Raw genomic sequence first — 10,627 nt, 5'->3', positions numbered from 1 at the left:
GACGTCATGAGGGTTTCTGTTAGTATTCTGTTAGTCATGATGAGTATTTAAGAGGTGGTTCTTTGAGAGATCTTTGAGCAGTCTTGGATATGCAATTTGTCTATCACCTTGTACTTCTGACTCTGCTCCTTCCTTGCAACAAATAAATGTTCCTGTTTTAATGATTTTACTTTGAGGGGTTGAGTAAATTTTTCTTACATATACATACATGGTAATGTTAATTTATATATATATATATATATATATATATATATATATGTATATATATATATATATATATATATATATATATATATATATATATAAAAATTACCATGTGGCATTCAAATATAAGGAAACAAATAAAGCTGTTTCAATAACACAACTTTAAAATGCCATCCAAAGCATGCAGAACTAGCATGGGAATATGTCATTTCCAGCATCATCACAGAGGTTTCCATGATTGAGAGCTTCCTGTGTGTGCACCATGAAACAGCTCCTCTTATTCTGCTTCTTTTAGTTTTGCTTATAGTCTTTCCTTATCTGCTGCCATTTCCAGGAATCACCAGTGGTTACATCAGTCATGTTTGAGGAACTTTGATATGACTACTCGGTATAGACAATTCAGTTGCATCATTTTAACAAATTATCCTTATGATAATGCAAAAATCTCCATTACATACAAAGAATCAACCGGCCTGGAGAGGCTGTTTATCTTTGATCTACACAGAATGTTAACTTCTAATGAAATGTATGTTCATATTTTGAAGTAAAACATTACATTATGAACCTACATACAAATAGTTTTAGACATAGATTATTGGCAGAGATATTGAAAAAAACATTCTTGAGGAAACACTACAAACTAGCAGACTATTACATAATACATGCACAGAATCAACCTGCATTAATCACACAATTTGCACCACACTGTCTCAAATGTGCAAACCAAACTAAATTGAAGTGAATAACTTCTATAAATGTTAACTTATGATCAGTCCGCCTGTATCTTGCAGTAGAACATCATATACAAGTTATTATTATAGGCATCTAGATACAACAATAGCTTGGAATGTCACTTCCTTGCGGGGAAAAGTATTTACTGCAGATGAAGGCATACAATCAAATATGAGGAAACAACCACGACAAACTTTCCGTTTCTATTTCAGTGTACCTGAAAGAAAAACAAAAAGCAGACAAAAGAGGACGAAGAAGAAGACAAAGGTATGACAAGTCTGCTGACTGATGAAGTCTACAGGTGGTTACAGCATACACACAAACACAAGAATACAAAATTCCAGCACACACTAGTCACATTCAGAAACAATGCAATTATATAACAGCAGTCCTGGATGGAATTCCTCAAAATAACATGCCAAACTCAAATCCAGAGTATTATCCACAACACCAGGTTATTAATCACCTAGTTCACTTAAAATAAAATACAAAATCAGTGTGCCTCCATTTAGTTTTTCTCTTCTTCTCATGAGATTCAAGTCACCGCTTCTTTTTTTTATTGGCTTTAACCTTTTGGCCTCTTGTCTGAATAGTGTTGTGACAGTTGGAGTGAAGCCCCCGTGGAAAGCCTCATCTCACTGAACAGTGGTTGTTGAATTGATCTGGTCCAAACCGCCCAGATGAACACCGAGCAATACTAGGGCACTGCAGGTGGCTTTTCTGGTTCGGCATCTGTTTTTCCTCTGAAGCTTTCTGTGTTTCCCTCTATGCTTCTCAATTACATTTACTAAAAATGACCCATCAGCTGTTTGACTTATTTCCTTGCGCTATTTGGAGAATACTAAGTTATGTTTTTTGTTATTTTAAATGGAGTGGTTCTGTCACAGGAATTACTTTGACAAGCTGGTTTTATTAGCCGCTGATCCGAGTGGTTGAAATATATGACAAAATATGAGTTTTTTTTGGACGGAGAGTGAGCCAGGTCGTTGTTAATCTCTATTGCACCCTTCCCAGGCTGTACTATGTCAACCACCTTTGTAGGTTAGATTAATCTAGAAGAATATTTTACTCTTAAGCCGGGGATTTGTTCTTGCCTATTGTATACATGTCATTATTAAAAATATTCAAACACATTGGTACTGCACTCCGCCCAGGCTGCACCTTGTCAACAATTTTTTTAGGGTATGTTGATCAAAGGGGTCAGATCGGTTTTGAACTTCATGAACTCCAAGAAACTCAAATGACTTCCATTGAGCTGATGTGAGTGTGATGTGTTGGCGCTAAAACATTAATAAACCAGATATGGCTGGGCCCTGAGTCGGGCCAACATTTACAAGGTTTGGTTGAGGAGTCTTGGTGCAGAATGAGGTGTAAAATGATCAGAAATATTTAAAAGAAATTAAAAGATTTCTAAACTGAATTCTACAACAAATACAGGAAACCGATGACACCCTGCCGGATAGCACTAAACTATATCTGAGTTTAGTGTTTACCAAACTTCTGCTGAATTTTGAATTGATGCTGATTGGTCACTGCATTGCCAATTTCTTTCACGCAAAAACCATACCCGCAAAGATTATTTAATGCAAAGTGAAAAGGTGCTTTGTTTTACTCTGGCCAAACTAAATTTACCAATCAAGCTATCGGATCAGTCTTCTTCTAACTGAGGTATTCAACAGATAATGTATCTTTTCTCTCAAATAGCTTATGACATAATTTCTATTGTCAACCTAAACATCCTTTGCGTGGAAACCCTGTTAACTGGTACATTCTCCAGCGTCTACCCTTTTAACGCCGCACCTTAAACATTGCGTGCCGTCGTCTCGTATTGTTTCACTCTTTGAATTTCTACTTCCCTATCAGTGTGCCAAATACCTGTAACACACTAAGCATTAACCTGTATGTCTCTGTCACTGTACCTCACCTATTCAGTCGAGGGATGAGGAGGGGAGTGACGGACACGTGACAGCCAAAGAATTTGTGACAAAAGTAGGAGTAACGTTTTTAAACAAGACTTATTTCCACACGGTTGTAGCGAAAAGACAAAAGGTTCTCCATGAAGTGGGACAGGTTGGGACAGGTGTGGTTATCCCAAACAAATATAAAATATAAGTCCAGATAACAAAACTATAGCCTGGCTAACTCCTCTATAAACATACAAACTGAATGGATTAACATACTTCTCTAAACAGTGCTCTACCAAAACAAATACAGCAACCTAATATTTCCAGACACAAAGTATATACGATTGCACACCTGTACAGGTTACCCCAAACTTACTGCCCTCAACGTCCCACCACAAACCTTCACGTTTAACAACCTCAGTGAGTGTGGACGTGGGCGGGAACAAAAACCATCCTCCTTGTAAACGGGGCCCACAGCTGATTGGCCAACTTACATTCAGGAACCCAGCTACAGCAGGATTGGCCCTCACAGGGGGCCAACAATCACCCGATTGGCACCTGAAGGTGAAAACAAGGCAGGAAGGGATAAAACACAACACTGACACTAACAGTCACTTATTTCCATAATAATATGCATTCAATAATAATATTTTTATGAAAACATTTTGTTGTTTTGTATTTTAATATGTTTAATATGTTGCCGACATTTTATCGAGGGGAAAGAGGAACATTTTGAGCAGCATTTTTGTTTATTTTTAGCGAATGACTCTTTAGATTTTTATATTATTACTTATCGTGAGAGCTAATTTCATAGATAAATAACAGCCATAGAACCCAAACCCATTAAATTGAATCAAAAATGTTTGTATTTGTTAAAAAGATTAAAACATCTGAATAAAAGACAAACTCAATAGATAACATTATAGGTCTAAAATGTAATTTTCAGCCACCTTATCATCCTTGAGCAGGCTGGTCAAACTGCGTGGAGTCAAAAGAGCTACAACCTGCAGTTTTAATCCTGCTCTGAAGACATTGTTTTGCAAGTTTTTTTTTAGTTTCCAGGTACACCACATGGTCATCTTTTGTGGAACCAGCTCAAACAAAGATTACTTAGGTGTGGCAGGCGAAAGGGGTGTCTCCATCTTCAGAACTTGCAAACCTATAAAGACAGACACCAACTCCATACGCAACTGGAGTAAGTCAGACATCCAAAATATAACAGGTTAAGCTTGTCTCACTTTTAAACTTTCTTATTGTATTTCTTCACACTTGCAACTAGCAGATGTACTTGGCTTTGAGGCAACCGTGCCTTGTTGTACATTTAGTATTAGTAGTCGATTAGTGTGTAACAGAACCATGTTCATCTTTTTCAGAGATGAGGGGGTTTTTGTGCCTGATCGCTCTTTACCTGTGTTCGAAAAACCATGTGAATGCTGGTGAGTATGGCTTCTATCAAATTAAATCAATTATAATACAGTCAATATGAATGTGTTTAAAATACACTCCTCCTAGTGTTTTGCTGTAATTATCCATAAAATAAATCTGCATAATAGCTTCAGCGATCCATTGAAAAAAAACTCAATACCAGCCCTAACATTAACTAACAGTTAGTAACATCATCACTAACGTTGTGTATATTTTAGTTGGAAATACATGGCAAATTGAAGTACTCTTCTTTTGTTTTCCCCTTTACAACATCTCATGAACCCAAAAAATTATATCATGGGGGACTCTATAAAAAGGCTCTAAAATGTGTAAAAAGCAATCCTGAAAAAAAGAAAAAGGAGCTGATAACCTGTTCTTCGGTTCACTGGCGTCTGGGACATGTGAGCCTTGTCTGGTGGAGAAGAAGTCAAAATAAAGTGAAAGGTGACTGCATTGTAAGAAAGCAGAGAGCGGACTAACCAAAAGATGTTTTGTGCTTTCAGAACCTCACCTGAGCAGAGATGCCATTGAAAAAGCTGTTATTGAAGCCAAAACCATGGTGGACTCAGCCTATGAGTACTCCAGAAGAGTGTAAGTGTGCAAACCTACTGAACTGCTACACAAGTTCAGCACTGATGAAAAAACAAATAGCACAGCATGAAAGTGTAAAATACATTCAACTGAAAGTTGTACGGTGTCAGAAGCAATAACACAGGAATGCTCCTAAATCTCTCCCCACTATGCAGGAGCGTTGAGCGCGTGAGGAGGAATTCTGTGAATCCGTCAGACATTCTTCGGTTGGTGAAGCAGCCGACTGGGCAAACACGTAATGCTGTGCGTGCTGCTGATTATATGGATAATGCCGTCAAAATCATCAAGAGGTCTTTGGAAAGACGTGCAAAACGCTCCATCAATGCCACAGGTGTTTATCGCAAAAAATGTTCATTGCATTTTTTTCATATTGGTGGCTGCAGGTCACAGCTATGTCTGTTTCTTATCTCTGATAATTAGATCTGATCTCTGAGGAGAATCTGCAGGTCCTTGCTGCCCTGACAGGGTGCTCTCCCAAACATCATGCCCCTAACTGCATGATTAGTTCCGATTTAAACAAGTTTCGCACGGCAACCAGCGTCTGCAACAACAGGTGAGGCATCTGCTTTATAGTAATTTTAAGATCGATGGGGGAAAAAGAACAATTGTCAAATATGTCCAAAGCTAATTGACTACTGCATTTGTTGGCCTCTGGGGTCAAATTGAATCTCCTTTCAATTCTCCAGTTTTTACCCTTTTGTATCTGAAAGGTGTTAAAAAAACGGGAGTACAACTGCAGGTATGACTGTCATTCACTGGTCATGCACTGTGCATTGTGCACCTGTGTGTGAAACAACGAAAAATAATGACATCTTTTTCTTGTCTAGATATAATACCCGCTGGGGAGCCGCTAACACACCTTTCGCCCGCTGGCTCCCTGCTGAGTATCAGGATGCAATCTCTCTCCCGATAGGCTGGGACCCTGATCTCAAAATCAACAAAAAACTTCTTCCCTTGGTAACATACTTCAGAAAACCATGTTCACTGACCAGAGAAAAACAAACACTGTTCACTTTTCACCAAGGTGCTAATTGTCCACATCCTGTTCTCAGGTCAGAGAAGTGTCCAACAATATTTTGCGCACAGCAAACGCTGATGTGGAGAGCGACCCACTCTACACGCACATGGTCACAATCTTCGGCCAGTGGACGGATCATGACCTGACCTTCACTCCTCACTCTCCTGTGATTCGCTCGTACAGTAATGGAATTGACTGTGACAAGAGCTGTGAACGGACAGAGCCCTGCTTCCCCATTCAGGTCAGTGACGCACACACACACACACACACACACACACACACACACACACACACACACACACACACACACACACACACACACACACACCCACACACACACACACACACACAAAACACACACACACACATATTTTAATATAACACACTGGATGTTAACTGATTCTCGTCATCTCAACAGATTCCCAAGCAAGATCCCCGTTTTGGCAAAAACTCTGTGAAGTGCATCCCCTTCTTCCGCTCAGCAGCAGCTTGTGGTTCTGGCAACTTTGGCCACGTGTTTGGTGCAAGCACCGTCCGTCAACAGATGAACGGAATCACAGCTTTCCTTGATGTAGGTCAGGTGTACGGTTCAGAGGACGCCAAAGCTCGTTCCCTACGAGACCTCACCTCAGATAAAGGCCTGATGAGAGTCAACACAAATTACACTGACAACAAACGTGAGCTCTTGCCCTTCTCCAGCATGGTTACCAACATGTGTGCCACCCGAGCTCGCATTACTAATGAGAAAAAAGCAAAGGAGGTGCCCTGCTTTTTGGCTGGTGAGTGGCAGTAAAAACACTGATGTACAAATGTTAAAAATCTTAAATCCATCACAAGCCTCGCACAGAGCTGACCGTCCTTTTGTGCTCATTTCATCTGACTTTAAAGGTGACGAGCGGTCCAATGAGAACATTGCTCTGACCTCTTTACACACACTGTTCCTGCGTGAGCACAACCGCCTGGCCCGTGCTCTGGCAGTCCTCAATCCTCACTGGAACGGAGAGAGACTCTATCAAGAAGCACGTAAAATCATGGGAGGATATTCACAGGTTAGAAACAGGTTTAGCTGCATGGACTACAGAAATATTGGAATGTCCTCACATGATTTAATTGACTTAGTGTGTTTTCTGTCTTTTAGGTTATCACTTTCAGAGACTACTTACTTCACATTGTTGGCCCAGACTACATAGCCAGTCATCTGTCCACCTACCCTGGTTATGATGAAAACGTGGACCCCTCGATCGCCAATGTGTTTGCCACAGCTGCCTACCGATTCGCTCATCTCATGGTTCAGCCTTTCATGTTTCGTCTTAATGAGCAGTACCAGGAAAACACAGCTTACCCCAGCCCACTGCTGCACAAAGCCTTCTTTGCACCGTGGAGAATTATTTTTGAAGGTAATATCAAGGTGTTTTCACCTTCATTGAAAATATTGAATTGAAATGTTCACATTAGTAAAGGAAAAGTGAACAACCGTCATTCCAGTGGATTGGACATTATTTTCTTTAATGTAAAATGAGGCAACTATTCTCAACCACTAGGTCGGGCCCCATTCCTGGGTGAAAGAGGGTCATCTAGTGGCCTTTGTAGGTTGTGCAAAATGGTTAGATACATTTTGGTTAGTTAAAATGTTAGATCCCATTTTCTATATGCAACCTGCTCATTGTTATGGGTAACATATAACCAAACAATCGCCTATTTACAACAAACTGTTGGTGTATAGAATATCAAATCACAAACAATGAACCCAAAGCATGCAGATACAGAGCGCTTGTTTTAAAAAAAAATATTTCAAGAATTCTTGCTTCTTCTCTCTCTATACCACTCTTTGGAGGATGCCACAAATGCCCATGGGTTTGTATTTCTTTGTCTAGAATACTATACTATACTATTATTTTTGGATTTCCCAAACGTAAGATTGGCAGTCTGCACCTTATTTAAAATGCTGCAGTCCAATTTTGAACTGAAACTGGGAAAAGAGACTATATTATAACAGTATAGTGCTATTACACTGGCTACCTGTAACATTGGGGATGTATCACAGTTTTTTGTACTTGTTTTGAAGGGCTTGAATAGTTCAGTGCCTTCCTACTTCTCTTTATACAAACCGTTGCATTAGATTGTGTGGCGCCGGCTTACTCAATGTACCAAAAATACTAAAGACTATGGTGAAGCAGCTGTTTCTCATCACAAATAAGACAAACTATGTCTGTTGAGTTTTAAAAAAAATATTTATTTATTTACTTATTATTTATTGAATTCCACCTCTTTCCAACAGCATTTTTATTTCATTTCTGTTTTACATACATTATAAATGGTTTTCATATCTCAATTTTCAACCTGCTTTATTTATAACTATATTGTCCTACATTGTGTCTCTTTAAGATTGCATTATTAGATTGTTGCTGCTGCTTAAATACATGTTATTAATTGGTTTCTTTTGTTAAGCACTGGTGAGCCGCCTTCTGTTAAAGGTGCTACACAAATGAAGCTTCTTCTTCTTTTGTTACTAGTCTTGAACTGTTATTATTAGCATTATTATGAACTGTGTTAGAAACTACAGTGAGTTGCAGAGGTCATGGTTCTCAGAATCAGCAGCAATAACGTACACTTAAAATGTTCCTAATAGAAATTACCAATGTGTTCCTCAGGTGGTCTGGACCCAATCATCAGGGGCCTGGTGGGTCGTCAGGCCAAGCTGAACACACAGAAGAGCATGATGTCTGATGAACTGAGGGACAGGCTGTTTAAATTCACCAGCGAGTTGGCACTGGATCTGGCCGCCCTCAACATGCAGAGAGGAAGAGACCATGGACTCCCTGGTATAACTCTCATTGAGTCTTTCTGTTTATTCTCTTGTATCACTATAATTTTAACTGCCACTTTGCAAGCATTACTCATAATACTTTATCTTAAACCTCGCTACATTTTCATTCTTTGTGCCCCCTTTTTAGGCTATAACAAATGGCGTAAGTTCTGTGGGCTGTCGCAGCCAAAAAATAAGAAAGCTCTGTCAAGAGTGCTGAAAAGTAACAACCTGGCCAAGAAACTGCTGGAGCTCTACGGCACACCTGCCAACATTGATGTGTGGATGGGAGGAGTGTCTGAGCCGTTTGTCCGCGGAGGAAGAGTGGGACCTTTGTTTGCCTGCTTGATCGCCACTCAGTTCCAGCGGATCCGCACGGGAGACCGGTAAGAACTAAAAATGCATTATTGACTACATGTACATGTGCAGATAGTTGTGTCAGCCACACTTTTAAACTGTCAATTTCAGACTTTGGTGGGAGAACAAAGGAGTTTTCACGAAGACCCAGAGGGACTCCCTGAAGGACGCCTCTCTCGCCCGTATCATCTGTGACAACACTGGCATCACTGATGTACCAGCCCAGCCCTTCCAGTATGCCTCCAGAAAGTCCAGTTATACTAACTGTACTGACATCCCCACCTTTGATCTCAGTCCATGGAAGGATAGAATTATTAAGTAGTAGTCGTCCCTGCAGCCGTCTGAATAAAGCTACAACTCAGGGCATTTGTTGTTTCTGTGTAAAATGAGACCGTTCTGCACACTACTTGAAACATTACTGACACAAACATGTAACGCTGCAAACTTTGTGCCTTGTTTGCTTTTTGCTTGCTTTGTCGTATATGGAATTAAATCTAAAACATGTATTTTTATTTACATTTTTTATTTAAATTCAAAGGAAATTCATACGTCACATTCTTGTGGGATATTGGGTATTTTTTTATTTTTTATTTTTAAAGTGAAATTAAATTGTGTTCCTCCTAAGAGTTTAATTGACCACCTTAAGTGCAACATGATGAATAAGTGTTAATTGAATGATTACTTTAATTCTTTTAATAATACTTTTAAGATCTATAGTGCTTGTGCAACATTGGACCATGAGACAACACGTCTACTGCTCAGGATATAGTGGTCACGCAGGCTTAGTATGCACCATGTTTAAATAAATAAAGATAAAGATAATATGTAATAATCACATGTACAAGTCAAATCACAATAAATTAATCCATTGATCAATTTATTTGATCGTGCCCCAGCTTGACCTCTAACAAATCTTATTCACTGGCTCTTGAAACTATAAATTAGAGTTTTGGGTGTGTTTAAAAAGCATAATTCATTCTTAATACACACATAAGATGACATTGTACGTCTGTGAACTTCAAAAGTGTGAACAGGGCAGTTTTTTTTGGTTTCACTATGTATGAAGAAAAAGTAATTGATAGTAACATTAACCAACTAATAAATACATACCACCTTAAACTACTGCATTCAAACAACATTTTAGATATACAAGGCAGCTTTTCTTTCATAGTTCATCTGAGCTCTTCACTTCCTCAGGAGCACTAATAACACTCACGACATTAACGGCGGTTTCCTGGACACGGGTCCTGTGTTTGTTTGACCCTCCTGCTCCCTCCAGCCCAATGTGGACTTTCTTCCTCTGATCAGATCAACTATGCAGTTGATCTGATTGTCTAGAATGACGCAGTTGGGTTTTCACATTGGAGTTAGTTGAACGCCGGGAGCATTGGAATGTGCACTTTACCAACTGCAACATTGACTTTTGTATTTTTATGCTCTGGCGTCATTGTTCTTGAAGCGTTCATGCCTGTAAAGTCTTTTTAAATTAAATTGTTACAATTTGAGTTATTAGGTGGTGGAATGACTTGTATGGACTCTTGTTTATATTATTTCTTGTCTTATTATGTATTCACTTGCCCAGGATTCCTC

General features: G+C 39.2%; 1 protein-coding gene across 1 annotated transcript; it reads left to right on the top strand.

Moving 5' to 3' along the window:
* Window positions 1–4,215: 4,215 nt before the first annotated feature.
* LOC137805213 (eosinophil peroxidase-like) lies at window positions 4,216–9,359 on the top strand. The gene is made up of 12 exons (XM_068605020.1): window positions 4,216–4,276; window positions 4,769–4,856; window positions 5,012–5,187; window positions 5,277–5,409; window positions 5,684–5,813; window positions 5,909–6,115; window positions 6,293–6,653; window positions 6,763–6,923; window positions 7,013–7,271; window positions 8,526–8,696; window positions 8,829–9,066; window positions 9,149–9,359. Exons 1-12 carry the CDS (start codon window positions 4,216–4,218, stop codon window positions 9,357–9,359), a joined length of 2,196 nt encoding a protein of 731 aa, XP_068461121.1.
* Window positions 9,360–10,627: the final 1,268 nt, after the last annotated feature.

The sequence above is a fragment of the Clinocottus analis genome, unplaced genomic scaffold (genome assembly GCF_023055335.1).
Source record: "Clinocottus analis isolate CAN_PGR_092001 unplaced genomic scaffold, fCliAna1.0.p SCAF_7, whole genome shotgun sequence".
Classification (NCBI taxonomy): Eukaryota; Metazoa; Chordata; class Actinopteri; order Perciformes; family Cottidae; genus Clinocottus; species Clinocottus analis.
Note: the sequence above shows the minus strand (reverse complement) of the source record. Positions and strands in the feature narration are given on the sequence as shown.